Consider the following 20757-nt stretch of genomic DNA (forward strand, 5'->3'; position numbering starts at 1 on the left):
CACACACGGGTACTCTGCCAGTCAACCAACACCCCCCCCCCCCAGACACAGGTACTCTGCCAGTCAACCAACACCCCAACACACCCCCCCCCAGACACACACAGGTACTCTGCCAGTCAACCACACACACACACACACGGGCACTCACGCTGCCAGTCACCCACCACACACACGCTGTGCCAGGCTCTCCAAGTCTACGGGGTCAGCTGGATGCCACTCTAGGTTTTAGCTGTCATCTCATATGACCTGTTTGTTACCTCTGTCCTCCCACCACACTCCCACCCAGCATAGCCAGGGTGTTATTCATGACCTCACATGACCTCTCACCATGTTCTGGGATGAGCTGGCCTATGGCACAGAGAGAGTGCTGTGTTGCATACTGGTGGTGGTTTTAACATGCAGATGTGAAAGCAGTGAGTGAGGTAGGAGATACAGGCCAAAGCCACAGGGTTAAGGCAGCACCCTGGGCCTCTGACGCCTGTGTGATAACATTTTTGCCTTTTTGTCCTAGGGGCCAACTTTGAGTACATCGTTACAGAGAAAAGGGGTAGGAATAGCAGTGTGGGACTCATCCGGCTGAACCGCCCCAAGGCGCTCAACGCCCTCTGCAATGGCCTGATCGAGGAGCTCAACCAGGCCCTGGAGGCCTTTGAGGAGGACCCAGAGGTGGGCGCCATTGTGCTCACTGGCAGTGATAAGGCATTTGCTGGTACGCTGGATGCCGGGGTGCGGGTGTGGGAGACAAGCCCATGGGCCATGGGGAGTAGTGAGAGGTGTCTCTAGCCAGGCCCTGACTGCCCGCACTTGTAATCCTAGCTACCCAGGAGGCTGAGATCGAGGATCGTGACTCAAAGAGCCAACTTGAGCAGGAAAAGTCCCTAAGACTGTTATCACCATTTATTCACAGAGAAAGCCTGACATGGTAGCTCAAGTGGTAAATTGATGGCCTTGAGCTAAAGGAGCTTGGGGACGGCAACCAGGCTCTGAGTTCAAGGCTAGGACTCATTTTAAAAATGGTAGTGTGTGGCTGAGGACTTATTCCCATGTAAAGTGAGCTTCTTGGAAGAACAGCTGAATGCTCATTTGTTCCAAAGCAACTCAGGTGCTTACTGGTAGCTTACATGACTGACAAGTCCTGCTTCTCTGTCCACCTGACATCCATCTGTCACCTGCCTGTGCTTGGCCCCTTTACATGACCTCATTCAAGCAGGCATTTTACAGCGTTGCCTGACTGCAAGTTGGTTATTCCCTACTTCCCCCTAAGCCCTATACGCGATCCGCTTGAGAACTGCCTGTAGATTTGGGTCTGTAGGGCTGCTGGACTCTGTTCTCTGGTAGCTGGAACCTCTTGTGCCTTTAGCTGGAGCTGATATCAAGGAAATGCAGAATCAGACATTCCAGGACTGTTACTCCAGCAAGTTCCTGAGCCACTGGGACCACCTCACCCGCGTGAAGAAGCCAGTCATTGCTGCCGTCAATGGTTTTGCTGTGAGTGTCCCCTTCAGGGTCTCCTGTGGGCTGTGGAAGGAATTACACTATGATAAAGTGGGCCCACAGGGCCCTTCCTGTCCCGGTGGCTGCTTTGAAGTCATCACGGCAGAGCTCGGTATTTGCCTTAGAATATTTATTATCTGTTGTGGGGCTTGAACTCTGGGCCTGGGCGCTGTCCCCCAGCTCTTCAGCTCAAAGTGAGTGCTCTACCACTTGAGCCACAGTGCCACTTCGGTTTTCTGGTGGTTAACTTTATTCTACTAGATTCATCTTTATTGTGCCCAGTTTCATTTTAATAGAAAAGTCTGTAAGAATAATGCTTCTGCCTGGGCTCCTATGTAAAACCTACCTGCTGCCAACCTTTGTTCTGCAGCTTGGTGGGGGCTGTGAGCTTGCAATGATGTGTGACATCATCTACGCTGGTGAAAAAGCCCAGTTTGGACAACCAGAAATCCTGCTGGGAACCATCCCAGGTGAGAGCGTGGCTGCTCCAGTGCACACTCCTCAGGTCCTTTGGGGCCCATGGCTTGCATCCAGCCAGAGGCCCAGATGGGTGGTTCAGGCACTGACCTCGGTGCTCCCTCTGCAGACCCACACGAGAAAGAGAAGGCTCAGTACCGCACTGGAATGCCAGGCAGTGTCCAGCTCCCACGATGACATGGGCCCCGTGTCTGATGTGTCACACTGCAGTGGTGCTGGCTTATAGCCACACTGGTTTTCTCCTATCCATGGTTCCAGCAGAGCCCTGTCAGTCAGAAATGGGAGAGTTATATGGGACTCTAGCCTGTCCACCCTTACATCACTGGCCACAGTGGGTCACACAACCTCACTGAGCTTGGTACAGCAGGGAGTCAAGGAAAGTCCTGGGAAAGAACAATGCTGTCTACAGCTGGGCTCTTCCTTGGTGGGCCTGGCAGGCTGGTAGCCCAGTTCCTTGGTGGGGAACCATGCTCAGAGGACCTCTGCTGCCGCAGATCACATGCAGAAAGCTTGGCACACAGGTTCAGAACCTGCCCCAGAGAGGGCAGGAATGCCTGGGCCTGGAACACTGTGGGGGGAGAGAGGCATCTGCGGGCCCCACTGAGACCAGGACCTTAGTCCTGAAGTACCTTCTTGCTGGCTGCCTTGGTTCTGCTCGCCTGCCAACTGGGCATGACTTAGCTTTATCTTTGGTTCCTGTGAGCTTGCCAACAGCACATTCTCTCTTACTCTCTCCCATTCCCTTTCCCTCCTCCTTCTCCCTCTTACTCTCTCCCTTTCTCTCTTTCCCTCTTTCTCCCCCTTTTTCTTTTTTTTTTTTTTTTTTGTCGGTCGTGGGGCTTGAACTCTGGGCCTGGGCACTGTCCCTCAGCTCTTCAGCTCAAGGCGAGCGCTCTACCACTTGAGCCACAGCGCCACTTCCGGTTTTCTGGTGGTTTATTGGAGATAGGAGTCTCACGGTCTTTCCTGCCCGGACTGGCTTTGAACCTCGATCCTCAGATTTCAGCCTCCTGAGTAGCTAGGATTACAGGCGTGAGCCACCAGCGCCGACTTCCCCCTTTTTCTCTCTCTTTCTCCCTCCCTCTTTTTCTCTCTCTCTAGGGAGAGATATACCTCTTTACTGACATGTAAGCTCAGAGCGTTGTGCTTACTTGTGCTTACACTTGGATTATCTGTCTAGCCCATTTGGGTTTGGTTTTTGAGGCCCTGCTTTTTGCCTGGGCCTCCCACCATAGCTAGCATGACAGGCATGCACCACCGCACCCAGCTTCCTCTGTTGCGAGCAGGTCTTACAAACTTTTTGCCCCGCTTTCAGTTGCTTGGAAACTTGGCCTGGGCTGGCCTCAAACTGTAATCCTGATCTTGGCCTCCCCCAGGTTTCACAGGTATGAGTCCCTATGCCTGGCTACCGTTCTCTTTCTTCCTTTCTTCTCTTTCTTCCAGGGCTTTGTGAGTGCTGAATAAGTGCATGCTCTGTGACTGAGTTGCTTCTCAGCCTCCCTTGACACAGGGTAGCTGTGACCACAGCCTTCTTCCCGCAGGTGCTGGAGGTACCCAGAGACTCACCCGTGCAGTTGGAAAGTCCCTGGCAATGGAGATGGTCCTTACTGGTGATCGGGTCTCAGCCCAGGATGCAAAGCAAGCAGGTGGCACATCTGCCCGTGGGAGTCAGGTGGAGCCTCGGGGACTGCATCAGCTGCCCCTGCCCCTGGCCGCCCTGGTTCTGTGCCCACAAACACAGTACTAAGACAGAATAACTGCAAGTGTCCCGGTTAGAGAGCAATAAGGCCCTACCCCTCCCCACACCCCAGCGTGGGCAGTGGGGGTCACTGGGACCTCAGCCCTCGTTCCCACCTCTGGCCTTGGTGTATCAGAGGTGGCGGCTGTGGAGAAGCAGCCCCCACCCCCGCCCAGCTGTCCCTGTCCTTGTTTAGCACTCAGAGCTCGAGCCGTTGGAGAAATGGAGCTGGCACTATGCTGCATGTTACTCTCATTTTCTGTTTTAGGTTTGGTAAGCAAGGTTTTTCCTGTTGAAACACTAGTTGAAGAGGCCATCCAGTGTGCAGAAAAAATTGCCAGCAATTCCAAAATTATAACAGCCATGGCCAAAGAATCTGTGAATGCAGGTAGGGGTCTGCAGGTAGGGGAAAAGCGGGGAGGGTCGCCAGACAGAGTCTGTCTGTCCTGAAGACAGAGTCGTGAGGCCTTGAATGTCTGCACCTTGGCCTGTCCCGGGCATAAATGGGAGTATTCTCAAGATTGTGATTTCTGCCTTCGAGTTCCAGGTCTTAGTCAAATGTCGAATACCCTTTTGTACTAGGGCCCCAAACGGCCAGGCCTGCCGGGGGGGACGGCAGTGTAGTGGAGGGAAGGCCTGCCCTGAAAGCCACACTGTTCTCTAGTTTGTGGCAAAGCAAGTCTCCCAGGACCTGGATTGTAGTTTCTCTTCTTACCACAGGCTGTGATGTATGTAGAGAGTCTGCAGTGTGGGGCCCCAAGTGGCACAACTCACAAGAAGCATTTACAGGTGCCATCTGCTGTCTCTAAGGGCGAAGCTTGTTTGACCTCCCTCAGCGCTGCTTGAGCCTGGGTGTAATGGTTTATTCAGCATTTAGCATCCCACTGTGATGCTGCTCTGTGTTGCCTGTAGAGGAAGCGAGACCCAGACTGGGCTGCAGGCTGCACAGCCCTGTGACCCTGTCCCCCTCAAGAGGGACGCCAGCCTGGTGGTGCCAGCCTGGTGGCCGCTAGCCTTGGTGGATGCTCTGACCTGTGGGCACCAGCCACGTGATATCCACAGGCAAACACCCCTGCATGACCCAGGCTCCGGCGGCCTCACGTCTTAGGTGTTGGGAAAGCACTGCCGTGTGCCCTCCACTACAGAGAAAGGCCTAGGATGAGGCCCGAGTAGATGACACTTGGTTCTGTCTGGCCATTCTCTTCTGGTTTTTATCCTTTTCTATTTTCTGTGTTTTTTTTTTTTTCATCAGCCAGCTATTCTTTTTTTTTTGGTTGGTCCTGGGGGCTTGAACTCTGGGCCTGGGCGCTGTCCCTCAGCTCTTCAGCTCAAGGCAAGTGCTCTACTGCTTGAGCTGCAACGCCACTTCTGGTTTTCTAGTGGTTTACTGGAGATAAGAGTCTCACGGACTTTCCTACCCAGGCTGACTTTGAACTGCGACCCTCAGATCTCAGCCTGCTGAGTAGCTAGGATGGCAGGCAGGAGCCACCGGCGCCCAGCCAGCTCCTATTCTTATAACTGGGCAGATTTTGCCATTTTGCCTTTATCAAGTTCTGGGTATTTCTCCCCTGTGAATACCCTGAGCCACTGCCGGCATCATTTTGGAAGCCTGGGAAAGCATTTTGTTCATGTGGCCTTCTCTGATGAGGCCACGCATTTGAAAATGAAGAGAAGTGTCCAGCAAGGGGGCCTTTGCAGAGGAAGCCAGACCTCGGCATGCCACCAGGGGTCAGGGGCAGCAAGAAGGTCCACCACTGCGATCTCTTCTGAGAGTCTGAATCCCAGTTTGTGAGTGTAAGGTTTCTCTTTCAGCTTTTGAAATGACACTAACAGAGGGAAACAAATTGGAGAAGAAACTCTTCTATTCAACCTTCGCTACTGTGAGTGAACAAGATTCTGCTTGAAATTCGAGAATTCCAGTTCTGGGAGTTTCTGAGAGTTTTCCTTCAGGTTTAATCAGTAGATGCCACTTCCTTTTAGTCAGAACTTGTTAGTTTCCCTTCTAGTTGGATCAGACTTACTCTGCTGGTGGCCTTGATTTTATTTAAAAGGTAGAATATATGGAAATTAAAAGAATAGAAAGCTTTTCAGGTCATTTTGTATTGCAAAAATACCCTGTGCTGGGCTGGGAAGGTGGCTCAGTTGTAGAGCGCTTGCCTTGCATGCATGAGGCCCTGGGTTTGATTCCTCAGCACCACATAAGCAAAAAGAAAAAAGCCAGAAATGGCACTGTGGCTCAAGTGGTAGAGTGCTAGCTTTGAGTTGAAGAGCTGAGGGACAGCGCCCAGGCCCAGAGTTCAGGCCCCACGACCGGACCCCAAAAAAAAACAAAAAAAAAATGCCCTGTGCTTGTACCCTTAAGCCAGCTGCTCCTTTCTTTAAAGTGCAGTTCATAGCTGGGTACAATGGCGGGCTTGCAGTCCTCGTACTTGAGAGGCTAAGAGGAGAGGATTGCTTGAGCTCAGGAGTTGAGGATCAGTGAGCAACTTGAGACACTCTGGAAAACAAGAAGACAGATATTCATTTTACCTGTATTTTCCCTGAATCACTCCATTTATTTAGAATGTGGTTCAAATGTGTCGCATAGTGCTGTAATTTGATAATATGGTGGTTCTTTTTTTTTTCCAGTCTTGGGGTTTGAACTCGGACTGGGCACTGTCCCTGAGCTTCTTTTGCTCAAGGCTAGCACTCTACCACTTGAGCCACAGCACTATTTCCAGCTTTTTCTGCTAATGTGGTGCTGAGGAATCAAACCCAGGGCTTCATGCATGCTAGGCAAGCACTCTACCACTGAGCCATATTCCCAGCCCCCTTATTTCTTTCTTTCTCCTCACCCCCCTTTCTTTTGGGCAATCCTAGGGATGGAACTCAAGGCCTGCGCGCTAGGCAGCCTTCCACCACTTGAACACACCGACCCCTCCATTTTTCATTTTTGAGGAAGAGTAGCTCTTTGTGCATGGGCTCGCCAGGCTCCAATTTTCTATTTATGCTTCTCTCAGTTGTGCTCCCCATGAAACTACACCTAGCCTTTGTGCTTCCCCTGTAGCTAAGATAACAGGTATATACCACCACACCCACCATTGATTGAAGAGGAGTCTCACCAACTTGGTGTGTGTGTGTGCCAATACTGGGGCTTGAACTCAGGACTTGGGGACTATCCTTAAGCTTATTTGTTCAAGGGCTAGAGCTCTACTTTTTTGGGGGGTGAGGGAGGCAGGCGTTGGTCGTGGGGCTTGAACTCTGGGCTTGGACGCTGTCCCTCTAGCTCAAAGCTAGTGCTCTACCACTTGAGCCATAGCACCACTTCCAGCTTTTTCTATATATGTGGTGCTGAGGACTCGAACCTAGGGCTTCATGCATGCCAAGCAAGCACTCTACCACTGAGCCACCTTCCCAGCCCCACACTACCATTTGAGTCAAAACTCCCCTTTTTCATTTTATGCTTTCAAGTAGTATTTTCTATGATTCTTACCAGTAACTTAAAGGAACTTGTCTCCTAGTTGCCTGTTATAATTAAGCTTCTTTTATTATTAGAAAATCATACTGCCCAGGTGTGTTAAAAAGAAGCTTAAACACAGTTTTGGGCTCGTGGGTATGCTCACAGTGCAGTTTGTGCTTAAGCCACAGAAGGGGCATGTGCAGAGCAGAGTTGTAACCCTGCCTCTTGACTCTACTGGTGCTGGTGTGTGTGGTTACTGAGGGACCGTCACCCCCATCTCTAGTCCTAGCCTGTGTGCGGATTCCTGCCTGGGCGGTGGGCAGGCCCCTGCGCAGTCGTCTCCCCAGGGCGGGGGCAGCAGCAGGAGCAGCCCTCGGGCAGGTGGTGGGGCTGGACAGAAAGACGTGAATGTCACCTCTGCTCTTCTTCCTTCTTCTGCCAGGATGACCGGCGAGAAGGCATGGCTGCCTTTGTGGAGAAGAGGAAGGCCAACTTCAGAGACCACTGAGAGCCAGAAAGTGCAGCCTGCCTGTTTAGAAGCAAACAAATCATCCCCCTAAAGGGCAGTGTGGCCACCGTAGCCTCCCAGCCAGGGGGTGGGGCTGTGGCTTCTGCTCAAGCCCTTGTGTAGCCAGCTGCGTTGATGCCGAAGGGAAAATTGATCATGTTGGGTCTGATCAGAGTACTTTCTTGCAAATCAAATCCGCTGAGGAGCCTTGGAGGTGTTTTCACAAGGGACCGGTGTTTGCAGCCATGGTCTCTGGGCACTGAGTCGGGCGGGAAGCAGCGGCAGCTGCATCTGCAGCTGTGCATCTGACTGTTCAGGGGAGGGGCTCTGTCAGCTGATTTTGAACAGAATTGTCTGATTAAAGTGCTTCAAAGCTGTTAGGCCCTCTTTTTAATCCTCTAGGAGGAGGCTGAAATCTGAGGACCAAAGGTTTGAGGCCATCCCCAGTTGGCAAATCTGAGACTCTTATCCCCAGTTAACCAGCAAAAAGCCAGAAGTAGAAGCATGGCTCAAGTGGTAGAGTGTCAGCTATAAGTGAGAAAGCTGATCAAGAGCATGAGGCCTTGAGTTCACACCCAGTGCTGATGCACATGAATGATGTTCTCATTATAAATGATCCTGAAGTAGCGTCCTCATACCGTGTTCCCACAGCAGCCGGCAACTGTGAGGTGGCTCTGCCATGCCCAGTACACACGTGCTCCCCACGTCCCATCCCAAGCCCACTTCTGCAGTGGTCCTTTCTATTCTGCCATGTGCTTGTGTCTGGTCTCTGGTTGGTTTTGGTAGTACTACAATTTGAAATCGGTCACCCAGCCATTTGCTAGGCAAGTGCTTTACCAGGTGAGCCATGCCCCCAACCCTGTAGACTGTTTGAGTAGTCTCAATTATGTTTCACCATCTTAACCAGGTCTAGGAGCCTCTGCCATGCAACAGCACTTCCAGTTAGTGCCAGGCCAGGGAGGGCTTCGAGGTCCACGGGGGATTGCTTCCCCCTGAGACAAGAATACGTATTCACTAGTCTAGGCTAGAACCAAACCTGAGATAACCTGGAGCCCTCAGTGCTCAAGTCACCTGTGGCTCCCAAGGCACAGAGAAGCCCCAGCGAGGAAGTGCCCGGTTAGGATCATGCAGTGATTCAGTGCTCGCTGCCATTTGTTGCTTGAGTTTGGGAGACCAAACAAGTGGCAGGAGAGGTTGTTGGGGTGGATTCAGATGGCAGGAGCTTAGTGCTGGCCCTAGGCTGCTGTGTAGTAAGAGTAGGTCTAAGGAACACCAGTGCTATTCAAACTCAGTTCTGCCCCAAGTGTCAGGAGCATCCACGCAGGTCCTGGAGCCTGTGCTAACCCTAGGATAAGGTAAAGGGTGCTGTGACTCCAGACCTCCCAAGCCACATGGCAGCCATAGGCTCACTGAAATTCAACCACCGCTACCTGCACCCCATCAGTATGTGCCCTCAAAGTGACTGCTACGCTGACATCAAGCCAGAGAGAGGCAACATACAACAGAACTTAGGGTTTGTGATAAGGCCACAGAGACTAGTGTGGTCTCCCACTCAAAGGCTCAGACAAAGCAAAGAACACGTGGCCTGACCTGGGAGCCGCTCAGCACCATTCTCCCCGGGTGAAGCCTCACACAGACCTGCCTGTGACTGTCCGATGGCATTTACACTCCCACTTGGTGGTGTGTGCAATCTGGATTATATTTTGGCTTTGGGCCGGCATGGGCCAAGAGCATGCAGACCCCGGCCTGGCAGACCTGAGCTGAAGAAGGTATGACCGCCCACTGAGAACTGACCTTTGCCAAGCTCTGACTGGGCGCGTCTCGGATGACCGCTTGTGTCCAGCTGCAGCGCAGCTCACTTGCTGTGGCGCTTGCCTGCCAGGGGTCAGCTCTGCGGTCTGCCAGGCTTGCCTGTCTTCTCTGGAAGTCAGCACAGGCAGGAGGATCTGTGCTGCCTTCTCAGTTCCCCTGCACACAGGCCGAGGACCTTGTGCACACGCTTCTTTACAGCACTTGGCAGGGCAGAATGGGGCCCCTCAGGCAGGTACAGCCTCAGCTGAATATACAGGGTGAGCACAGGACAAGGAAACTCCTGACCACAGTTGAGTAAGCGAGCAGAGGAGGTTTCCAAAGATTTTAGTGCCCAGCGGAACAAACAAAATTTGAAGAACCCATTAGTAACTTTCTGTGTGCACTGGGCGTCTGCCTCTGTCATTTGATTTTGAGTGGGTTTGGAGACACCTACTGGATGCTAGCTCTCCGACTGTCAGCCATCGCTGACCACAGGAAAGGGCTCCACAGCACACCTCCCTGAGGGCGTCGCAGACAGCCCTCTGCCAGCCTCCTGCCTCCTGCCTGTCCATGTCTAAACCTGGGCTTGTTCCTGCCCCCGCTTCAGAGGGTGTGTGGGGAGGCTGCCTCAGGAAGGGAGGGAGACCCCATCCAGCATTGAGCTAATTGGCCACTGGCTCCACTTGGGTTTGGGCTTCTATTTACTTTTGAAGCTGAAACCCTCCTTGTCTGTCTTTGTTCAGTACTAAATGAGGACGCTGAGGCAGGAGCCCTTCCTGTGCAGCCCCCAGCCATCCTCCAAGCCTGCTGCCCTGTGTGGGACGGGGTGGGGGGAGGGGCCGTGGGCCTCCCAGGGCCGTGTCTGGGGGGGGGGGGGGGGGGGGGGGGAGGGGGAGCAAGTGCGCGGACATCTTCAAGTGCTGCGGTGGTGTCGCCTTCCCACGCCACAGGGCTCCGAGCATTACCTGTCAGCCCTTGGCCCCGCCCCCAGAGGGCCGTCCCCCAGCCCCGCCCCCGTCCTTCCTGCAGCCATGGTGGCACTCAAGGGCATCCCCCGGGCGCTGTCCCCGGAGCTCCTGTTTGCACTGGCACGGATGGGGCATGGCGATGAGATTGGTGAGTGCAGGGTTGGGAAGAGGAGCCTGGGGCAGAGCACAGTCCAAAATGGTGCTCTCGTTCAAAACGGAGGAGGAGGCCGCCCGCCCTCAAGCAGGAAGCCATCTCCCACACCTGTAATTATGGCCAGCCCAGGCCCTGGTCCACCGCATTCTGTGTTTGCCCACCAGCCACGAGGTGGCTGTTGACGTAGGCCGAGGCTTTGTCCTGGCAAGTTCTGCCCCTCCAGCCTAGGTGTCCTGGGACAATGGCTGCCGCAGAAAGCTGGGCCGACGGCTAGGTGTCCTCTCTCAGCTCCAGACTGTAAGGTCCAGTCTGGGAAGGCACGCAGATTCCTCTCTCAGTTGTCTCCGCCCAGTACCTGTGCCACCTAGGTAACTGGCACACCTGGAGATCACATCCCGGGCAGCCCCCCCCCCATCTTCCCCCCACACACACACACCAGGGGAGGGTCACAGCCCCCAAGGTCACATCCGCCTCCAGTGTGGCCACACCTTCCCTCACCTGGCCCCCCTCCCCCCTCCCCTTCCCTACTTAACCCAGGCTGGCCCTCAGCCCACCCCTTAGTCCACGTGGTCTTACCTTTCCTGGCCAGGGCAAGCCACGTAGAATAAACTTCTCTTCCTGCCTGAACAGCACGTGGTGTTCTCTTTACCGGCTACCTATTAAATACCTAACACAGACCACCCCTTGGTGTTAGGTTTTTAAAAAGCGGTAGCTGTGTAAGAACCACACCACGCATGTGGTATTCAGGTAAGGGGTTGTTTATTCAGCGTTCCGGCTGGCACCAGGCCATGTTGGCCCGCCACTCGGCTGGGAAAAGACCTGGGAAAGAGAGCATGGGGCCCGGGCTAGGCCTTATCTAGGATAGGCGGGGAGAAAGGTGTGGCCACATCGAATCCAGATGTGACCTCAGCGGATGCAGTTGTGACCTCTTCCAGGTGTACCAGTTGCCTAGGTAACGCAGGTACTGGGCGGAGACTTCGCTGCGAGGAGGGTGGAGTCTGCTCGCCATCCAGGAGCGGACCTTACACTTAGAATGCGCCTAAAGGGCCCCACAGCCAGTGGCTGACTGCAACTAAGAGGGGTGCTGGTTTCTCCCTTTGGGGGCCACTGGCCCTGGGGCAGGCTGGGCTACAGGAAACTCGGTGAGACTGTTCACTGTTCCTGTCCCTCCTTCCCCGTCTTTCCTACCCGCTGGCTCTGAAAGGGGACCACAGCCCATGCACACCGACAGCCACCCCTACTGCCAGGTGTGTGGCCACCTGGGGGGGCGGGCTGCAGAGAAGGTGTGCCACTGACCGGGCCTGGCCCTCTGTCTTCAGTTCTTGCAGATGCTAACTTCCCCACCTCCTCCATCTGTCAGTGTGGGCCTGTGGAGATCCGCGCAGACGGTGAGCAAGGCTGGGCTCAGGTTGGCACTGGTCTTTTTCCTATGACTTCTTCTCTGTCCTCATCCCCAACAGCTCTTTGGCCTCTCACTGAGTCCCAAGACTCAGAAGAATGGCAGGCTGTGGGGAGGCAGAGGTCTGACCCCAGCTTTGATCTCCTAGGCCTGGGCATCCCGGTCCTCCTGGAAGCTGTGCTGAAGCTGCTGCCTCTGGACACCTATGTGGAAAGCCCGGTGAGGTCCTGGAGCCTGCACCCCACAGGCAGGCTCCCCAGAACCCCACAGGCAGGCTCTAGAACCTCACAGGCAGGGCCCCAGAACCACACAGGCAGGCTCTAGAACCTCACAGGCAGGCTCCCCAGAACCCCACAGGCAGGGCTCTAGAATCTCACAGGCAAGCTCCCCAGAACCTCACAGGCAGGCTCCCCAGAACCCCACAGGCAGGCTCCCCAGAACCCCACAGGCAGGCTCTAGAACTTCACAGGCAAGCTCCCCAGAACCACACAAGCAGGCTCTAGAACCTCACAGGAAGGTTCTAGAGCCTCACAGGCAGGCTCTAGAACCTCACAGGCAGGGCCCCAGAACCCCACAGGCAGGCTCTAGAACTTCACAGGCAAGCTCCCCAGAACCACACAAGCAGGCTCTAGAACCTCACAGGAAGGTTCTAGAACCTCACAGGCAGGCTCTAGAACCTCACAGGCAGGCTGCCCAGACCCCACAGGCAGGCTCCAGAACCTCACAGGCAGGGCCCCAGAACCCCACAGGCAGGCTCCAGAACCTCACAGGCAGGGCCCCAGAACCCCACAGGCAGGGCTCCAGAACCCCACAGGCAGGCTCTAGAACCTTACAGGCAGGGCCCCAGAACCCCACAGGCAGGCTCCAGAACCTCACAGGCAGGGCCCCAGAACCCCACAGGCAGGACCCCAGAACCTCACAGGCAGGCTCCAGAACCCCACAGGCAGGCTCCCCAGAACCCCACAGGCAGGGCCCCAGAACCCCACAGGCAGGGCCCCAGAACCTTACAGGCAGGGCCCCAGAACCCCACAGGCAGGACCCCAGAACCTCACAGGCAGGCTCCAGAACCCCACAGGCAGGCTCCCCAGAACCTCACAGGCAGGCTCCCCAGAACCCCACAGGCAGGTTCCAAAACCTCATGGGCAGGCTCCAGAACCTCACGGGCAGGCTCCAGAACCTCACGGGCAGGCTCCCCAGAACCTCACAGGCAGGCTCCCCAGAACCCCACAAGCAGGGCTCTAGAACCTCACAGGCAGGCTCCCCAGAACCCCACAGGCAGGACCCCAGAACCTCACAGGCAGGCTCTAGAACCTCACAAGCAGAGCCCCAGAACATCACAGGCAGGCTCCAGAACCTCACAGGCAGGCTCTAGAACCTCACAGGCAGGATCCCCAGAACCTCACAGGCAGGCTCTAGAACCTCACAGGCAGGATCCCCAGAACCTCACAGGCAGGATCCCCAGAACCCCACAAGCAGGGCTCTAGAACTTCACAGGCAAGCTCCCCAGAACCCCACAGGCAGGACCCCAGAACCTCACAAGCAGAGCCCCAGAACCTCACAGGCAGGCTCCAGAACCTCACAGGCAGGCTCCAGAACCTCACAGGCAGGAGCTCCCCAGAACCCCACAGGCAGGACCCCAGAACCTCACAAGCAGAGCCCCAGAACCTCACAGGCAGGCTCCAGAACCTCACAGGCAGGCTCCAGAACCTCACAGGCAGGATCCCCAGAAACTCACAGGCAGGCTCCAGAACCTCACAGGTAGGCTCCAGAACCCCACAGGCAGGGCAGGGCCTCTGACCACTTGCTGGGGGGGGGTGCGCATGACCCCATAGGGGCCCCTCCCTGCCTCCAGGAGAGCTCTGGAGCTATCCAGCGCTGATGTGCTGACCCCTGTCTCCTAGGCTGCTGTCATGGAACTCGTGCCAAGCGACAAGCAGAGGGGCCTGAAGACTCCAGTGTGGGAAGATTATGAGCTCCTTCTGCTCAGGGCTGGATGCACTGTGAGCTTGCAGGCTGGAATGCTGTGGGGAAGTGGGGGGGGGGGGGGGGGGAGGCAGGAAGCTTCTGTCTCCAGAAGGATCAGAAAGAGTAAAACAAGGGAGAGGAGCCCCGGGACTGCCAGGTCCCTGCTCACAGGCAGAAGTGGGCCTGGGCCACCTCCTATTCCCCAGAACTGCCCACCTCCTCCCAGGACCCTGGGTTGAACCAGGGGGCCTCACTTCCCTCCCTTTGGCCCCAGGGTAGTTTGGAGGGACTGGGGGGCTGAGAGGTCGCTGAGTGGCCCCTGGCAGGAGATGCCAACCCAGGAGACACCTTTCAACCACAGGACCCTGAACAGGGACATGATAGGTGCACACGCATTCACCAGGTCTGAGTCACAGGTTGGTGTCTTTGAGAGCCCTGTACCCAAGAGTGAGGCCTAGAGGGCCCCTCTTCCAGCACCACCACCTGCCTGGGACTCAGCCTGTCCGGGCCTTCTAGGCAGGGTCCTTCCAACTGTGTGGTTTTATCTTCCAGAAAGCCTTGATGAGAATAGAGAGGTTTGAGTTTTATGAACGAGCAAAGAAGGCTTTTGCGGTTGTTGCAACGGGGTGAGTTGGCTGCGTGCAGCTGGCTTGGGTACTCCACTCTGGAAGCCTCCCTCTGCCCCCCCATTCCACTCTGCTTAGAGGAGACGTGGGGTCCTATGAAAAGCAGGAAGGACTTGGACTGTGGGGTCCTTGTTTCCCTGAGTGGCTGGTGTCTGGATCTCTGTCCCCAAAGGGCAGGGCCAGGGTCTCAGCACGCTGGCCAGCACAGTCCTCCTGCAGGGAGACAGCCCTCTACGGAAACATCATCCTCAAGAAGGGGACGCTGACCCCCACCCCGATGTAGGCCTGGCGGTGGCCACTGTGCACCCAGAAGTGACAACACCTGACCGGTGACTTCCCCGTGATTCACCAGGCCTCGGACCCCTCCCAGGGCCGCAGGAACTGGCAAGCCTTGGACGCCCCTCACCGACCAGACAGATTCTCCCCATGTGAAAAATGATGTTAAAATGAGCCACTTTCAACCTTCTCTCACCCAGGCCTGTTGAATCCTGATGAATCCTTAGGGACTCATTCCCGCATGGGAAGTGAAGCGTGGGTCTGTGGTGTGCTGGATCTTGGAAACGGATGAGGACCTGGGAGCTGGTCAGAGGGCTGGGGCTCAGCAAAGACCTGGGAAGTGGGCAGGAGGCTCTGGCTGGGAAGGACCTGGGTGCCGGGCAGAGGGCTGGGGCTGGGGTCAGGTGGGGTGCACTGGATACTGGCGGCTTGAGTGTGGGGAGAGCTCGTGTTGGCCAGGGTTGCTCCTCATCCTCAAGCAGGAGAGCAGGTACAGGCCCGGCATGATGCTTGGGGAGGAAGGATTGCTGGAATTTGCAGATGACATTGGGTGCCAGTCACCCTGCTGTAGGACCACAGGCCTGAGTGTGCCAGTGTGCCCTCCCCCTCTGTATGTGGATATGTGTGTGCCAGTCCTAGAGCCTGAACTCAGGGCCTAAGCACTGTCCCTGAGGTTTTTGTTTTTCAGTTTTGTTTTTTCCCTTAAGGCTAGTGTTCTCCCACTTATGCTCCCACTCCACACCTGGCTTTTTTGTGGTTAATTGGAGAAACGAGTCTCATCGATTTTCCTGCCTGGTCTGGCAGGAACCTAGGATTACATGCACGAGCCACCAGTGCCCAGTGTCCCCGTGTGTGGCAGATTGAGTGCCCACTGCAGATGCATAAATGGCCAGGACTATCCAGGGGTGAAGTCAGATGCTTCTTGTTTGAAGCCTCTGTTGTCCTGGGACATAAAGGATGTGAGGTCAGCCTGGTGCTCAGCTCCAGGCAGAAGATCAGCAAGCTACAAGGGTGGCTTGAAGGTGGGTGGCGGAGGAGGGTCAGGAATGGCATTGCCACACCATAAGATGCTTGGAGTGGGTCTTGAGGCCTGTCCAGAGGCAAAGGCCTTTCCAGGCTCCTGTCCCTCTCCCTGTCTTCAACCATGGAAGAAAATGGAAGAGAGATGGAGCTGGTACTTTGGAAGGCTTTTAGTCTTCTAGGAGGCAGGGAGGGGAGGGCATGTGAGTAAAAAATTTTTTTTGGCCAAGGGCTTGCTCGGAGCGGGGCGGGGGGGGCGAGGGGGGAGTGGGGGGGAAGGGAGAAACACAGGCTACCAAGCCATACGACAGCATCACAAGGAAGCCATGACGGATTTGGTGCGGGGCTGGCAAGGCGTTGTGGCGTGTGGTCCTTCCTGTCTGCTCCTCCTCACAGCGGGACGCGCCCCCCTCTCGCTCTGCACCCGCGACCCCGGCCTCCCCCCGTCCGCAACTCCTCCCCCCCTGCCCACAACCCCCTCCCCGCCTGCAACCCCGGCCTCCCCCGCTCGCTCTGCACTCGTGACCCACTGGCCCATGGCCAGCTTCTGACCCAACAATCACCGCTTGCCATACTTGGACTTCGGACAGCTTTGTTGAGGTTTGGCACATCGTCAGGTGTGCACATTGTACACACAGTGTGCACCTGGGAGCTCACCCCACAGGAGCAGGGGTCTGCTGTCTAACACCGGCTTCCTTGGCACAGCTAGGATTTTAGGTGAATTGAGTCAGGCAGCACTTGGCTTTCGGACAGTTGCTATGGGATTTGTACATGTTGTGTGTGCCAGTAATGTCGTATGTCTGAGTGGTAGCCTTCACAGACTAGTCTGTCTGGACATGTGCTCTGTTGCTTTGGGGCCCTGCCTAGGAAAAGGGCTAGGCCATATGGTAGTCTCATGAAGCTTAGTTGGCCCAGGGTGGTGGTGTACGCTTGTAGTCACAACACTAGGGAGGTAGAGGCAGGGAGATTGCAAGTTCAGGACTAGTGTCGGCTGCATAGCAAGACCCTGACTCAAAAAAGAAAAGAGAAGGGATGCAAAAGGAATAAAGGAAAAGGAAAGAAAAAAAAGACCTTTAGACTGTTCAGCTTTGCTAATACATATTCCCACCAGTGTGGGGGGGCCTGGCTCCTCTCCCCTAACACTGGTGCAGTCTTCATCCCAGCCTGTCTGTCTGTCTGTCTGTCTGACCCCATCTGGCTCTGAGCTCAAGGTGCTGGCTCCTGACCACGGCTATGTGAATCACTCTAGTAAGTGCTCCTTGGCTGTCCCTGACCCGGTATGGGTGATTGGAGGGAGGGTGACGTTAACGTTGACGTAGACTTGGATTGGGAAATGCCTAGATTAGTACATCACGCCTCTGGGTGTGTTTCTAAGGGAGTTTCTGGAGGGTTAAGGGAAGAAAACTTGCCCTGGGGAGGAGCTGGCCATCCCACGGACTGGGGTCCAGGTGGGTGAAGTGAAGGAAAGAAGAAAGCCCGCACCCCGCATTCCTTTCCCTGCTTCCAGCCATCAGGCCGGAGGTCACTGTCACCACCGCCTCCCTGCCAGGATGGACAAAGGCCTCTGAAACGGAGCCAAGTTGTTCCTGTGGGAGAATCTGTCACGGTGTCAAAGTCCGGTTAACACTGGGAGACTGAGCCTCGGTGCCCAGGGACTGGGCTGCCTGAGGCCTGGCAGGATGCCTATCTATGCCCTGCCGGGGCTGGGGGCAGGGGTCTGTTGACTCGCCTGCCCACACACGCTGGCAGGACAGCAGGTGCGGTGTACCACATGACCGTGAGCGTGACCTCACGGGGGCACTGGCCCCTAGTTTATGCGGCTTGAAGTCAGGGTGTGCAGGAGTCTTCACAACTGCCGCTTGAGTGGGGGCGAGGGGTGTGCTGGAGAATGCAGGGCACCTGAGGCACGTGCCAGCACAGGGACAAAACCGGGCAGCCGCGGCCGGCTGGCACAGCAGAATGGGGAGCCGACGGCCCCTCCTGGGTGCTCGCTCTGTCGTGGCTCTGTCCCGAAGGCTGGGCCACGTCCTCGCTGCCACTGTGGGAGCACAGTCCAGGCACCCAGTGTGCACCACGTGACCTGGTGGCCTGGCTTGTGCTAGGTGACCCTGAGCAGGAGGCCTTGCATCTCAGAGAGCAGAGCGAGGAGCCCTGAAAACGGCCAGATGTCCCTGCTGGACATGTGTGCCTGTCCACTTGACTCCCACGGCCGCAGTCCCCATCCCTTCCAGCCCCTTCCGTGAGAGGTGGCTGCCGTTCCTTGCTGAGGCTGGTCCCATGCTGATTGCCCACCCAGCCCCACAGGCTGCCGTGAGCCCGGGGGTCGGAGGAGCCCGGGAGCCCTTCGGGGGCGGAAGCAGCCCTCCTCCCTGCAGAGCAGGCTGGGCCTGAGCCGCTGGTCTAGTAGATGGTCACGGGCTGTGCATCTGTTTGCAGGTGTTTATTTTTCTGGCCGGGAAGGATCATCGATCAAGCCCGAGGCCTCGGCCGTGGGCAGGGACAGGAGGGTGGTTAGTGCCTATGGAGCTCCCCGCCACCAGGGTGGCGGGTGTGTCTAGTTCCTCCACCAGGGTGGCGGGTGTGTCTAGGTCCTCCACCAGGGTGGCGGGTGTGGTCTAGGTCCTCCAGACAACACTGTCCTATGACTGGGACTCGTCCCCTCCCTAGACCTCCGACAGGGGGTGGCACAGACTGTCAAGATCAGGCTCAGGACCTCGCTGGGGGCGGCGAGGAGGGCCGACGGGGGGTGGCACAGGCTGTCAAGATCAGGCTCAGGACCTCGCTGGGGGCGGCGAGGAGGGCCGACGGGGTGGTACAGGCTGTCAAGATCAGGCTCAGGACCTCGCTGGGGGTGGCGAAGAGGGCCCAGGGTGTCCTTGATCTCCACCCAGGCCTTGGCATCTGCAGACAGGTAAATGCAGGTATGGCCTCAGTTTCCTCCCAGCCCCTTCCCTCCCCCCTTGTCCCTGGTCCTTCTGGGGTGGCCTCAACCCACCCAGGCCTGGCAGCGGCTCCTCTGCCGGCGTCCCGACGGGCTCAGGGTGCAGGCTCCCCAGTGGGTCATCCTCGTGAGTCTCCACGGCTTGGGCGCCCCAGGCCCTGCAACACAGCTGGTCAGGTCCGTGCGCAGGTGGGAGGTGGACTAGGCAGCCCCAGGGGGGCGCCCCCTGTCAGGAAGTCAGTGCAGCCTGCCAGCCAACACCTGCCCCGTGCCCAGACAGGCCTTCCGGGAGCTCTGCCCCTGGGGCGCAAGACGGGCTGGGGCTTGAACTCTGGGCCTGGTGCTGCTCCTCAGCTCTTCTGCTCAAGGCGAGCACTCTGCCACTTGAACCACAGCGCCACTTCTGGTTTTCTGGTGATTTCTTGGAGCTAGTCTCAGGGACTTTCCTGCCCAGGCTGGCTTTGAACTGTGATCCTCAGCTCTCAGTCTCCTGAGTAACTAGGATGACCGGTGTGAGCCACCGGTGCCGGCTTCACAGCAGGATTCTTAAGGACAAGAACCTGTGCTGTGCCCAGATGGCCCACCAGTGGCTGCCAAGGAGATGGAGTGGGGGGAGGAGCCGGGACCCAGGTGACTGCTCCTGGCTGGAGGGGGAGGGGAGGGGAGGGGCCGGGACCCAGGTGACTGCTCCTGGCTGGAGGGGGAGGGGAGGGGAGGGGAGGGGTCGGGACCCAGGTGACTGCTCCTGGCTGGAGGGGGAGGGGAGGGGAGGGGCCGGGACCCAGGTGACTGCTCCTGGCTGGAGGGGGAGGGGAGGGGAGGGGACGGGACCCAGGTGACTGCTCCTGGCTGGAGGGGGAGGGGAGGGGAGGGAACGGGACCCAGGTGACTGCTCCTGGGCTGGTCTCAGGCATCCAGGGCCCAAGCATCAGCCGCCGGAAAGTCCTAGGCAGGGCTGCTCTCCCGCACCCGGGCCCGGCTGCAGGTACAAGGTGGGCCTGACGCTTTGGAGGAGGAGCAGAACGGTCTGAGGCACTTACTTCTCCGTGTCTGGCTGGGCTGCCCCGAGTGTACCTCTGGTCTTGGAGTCCTGGAGGGTGAGGCACAGGTGTGAGTCCACCCGCAGGAGCACGGGTTAGAGGTCACCCAGGGAGAGACAGCTCCCAAGCTCACCCCGGGCTAAGGGTCGGGCTTTGGCTCCACCTGTGCACATCCAGGAGGGTAAGGAGCGCCTTGTGCAGCATGGTGTGTGGGGCAAAGCCCGGAGGCTGCACGGGGGAGGCCGCCCAGCTCCCGGCACAGCCCTGGGCTCTGCACCCTACTGAGCCCTGAGCACTAGTCTGGCTGCACTGGGCGGAGCCCGCCCCCTGGGGAACAAAGCAGACAGGGTGGAAGCAAAGAGTACAGCTCAGGAGGGCCACGAAGGGCCGTGGAGGCTGCAGAGGCTGTGGAGGCCATGGAGGGCCGTGGAGGCCATGGAGGGCCGTGGAGGCCATGGAGGGCCGTGGAGGGCCGTGGAGGCTGTGGAGAGCTGTGGAGGCCATGGAGGGCCGTGGAGGCCGTGGAGGCTGTGGAGAGCTGTGGAGGCCATGGAGGCCGTGGAGGCCATGGAGGGCCGTGGAGGCCGTGGAGGCTGTGGAGAGCCGTGGAGGCCGTGGAGGCTGTGGAGAGCCATGGAGGCCGTGGAGAGCCGTGGAGAGCCGTGGAGGCCGTGGAGGCCGTGGAGGCTGTGGAGGCCGTGGAGGGGAGGGATGTGGAGGCCGTGGAGAGCCGTGGAGGCCGTGGACAGCTGACCTCTGCGTCCTCACCCCTCCCAGGCTTACCCTGAGGAGCTGACCGTGACAGGCCCTTCCCTGTCCAGCACAGCCTCTCAGCACAGGGCAGCAGAGGCCCAGCACACAGCCTCCGCTGGGGGGGGGAGGGGGGGGAGGGGGGCCCGGAGGCCACGCCCCCTCCCTGGG

The 20757-nt window shown here is 57.3% G+C and overlaps 3 protein-coding genes across 5 annotated transcripts in view; 1 reads left to right on the forward strand and 2 right to left on the reverse strand.

Moving 5' to 3' along the window:
* Paox (polyamine oxidase (exo-N4-amino)) overlaps nucleotides 1-2645 on the reverse strand; it is a 19699-nt gene extending 17054 nt beyond the window's left edge. The window contains exons 1-2 of the mRNA XM_013035489.1: nucleotides 2601-2645; nucleotides 2379-2424 (exon numbers count right to left, since the gene is read on the reverse strand). Coding sequence (XP_012890943.1) covers nucleotides 2379-2424; nucleotides 2601-2645 — 91 coding nt within the window. The remainder of the gene's footprint in view (nucleotides 1-2378; nucleotides 2425-2600) is intronic.
* Nucleotides 2646-8908: 6263 nt separating this feature from the next.
* Nucleotides 8909-15025, forward strand: Fuom (fucose mutarotase). 3 transcript variants are annotated; one of them, XM_013035481.1, is made up of 6 exons: nucleotides 8909-9336; nucleotides 11889-11957; nucleotides 12117-12187; nucleotides 13870-13968; nucleotides 14486-14559; nucleotides 14732-15025. In XM_013035481.1, exons 1-6 carry the CDS (start codon nucleotides 9312-9314, stop codon nucleotides 14823-14825), a joined length of 432 nt encoding a protein of 143 aa, XP_012890935.1. In that variant the 5' UTR covers nucleotides 8909-9311; the 3' UTR covers nucleotides 14826-15025. The 3 variants fall into 3 exon arrangements, with proteins under 3 accessions (XP_012890935.1, XP_012890933.1, XP_012890934.1); XM_013035479.1 differs by lacking the exon at nucleotides 8909-9336 and adding an exon at nucleotides 10476-10563; XM_013035480.1 differs by lacking the exon at nucleotides 8909-9336 and adding an exon at nucleotides 10476-10563 and having other exon boundaries at nucleotides 14779-15025.
* Nucleotides 15026-17701: 2676 nt separating this feature from the next.
* Nucleotides 17702-20757, reverse strand: part of Prap1 (proline-rich acidic protein 1) — a 5262-nt gene continuing 2206 nt past the window's right edge. The window contains exons 2-6 of the mRNA XM_013035490.1: nucleotides 20620-20704; nucleotides 19837-19886; nucleotides 18851-18954; nucleotides 18548-18756; nucleotides 17702-17893 (exon numbers count right to left, since the gene is read on the reverse strand). Coding sequence (XP_012890944.1) covers nucleotides 17702-17893; nucleotides 18548-18756; nucleotides 18851-18954; nucleotides 19837-19886; nucleotides 20620-20704 — 640 coding nt within the window. The remainder of the gene's footprint in view (nucleotides 17894-18547; nucleotides 18757-18850; nucleotides 18955-19836; nucleotides 19887-20619; nucleotides 20705-20757) is intronic.

This window comes from Dipodomys ordii, unplaced genomic scaffold (assembly GCF_000151885.1).
Source record: "Dipodomys ordii isolate 6190 unplaced genomic scaffold, Dord_2.0 Scaffold213, whole genome shotgun sequence".
Classification (NCBI taxonomy): Eukaryota; Metazoa; Chordata; class Mammalia; order Rodentia; family Heteromyidae; genus Dipodomys; species Dipodomys ordii.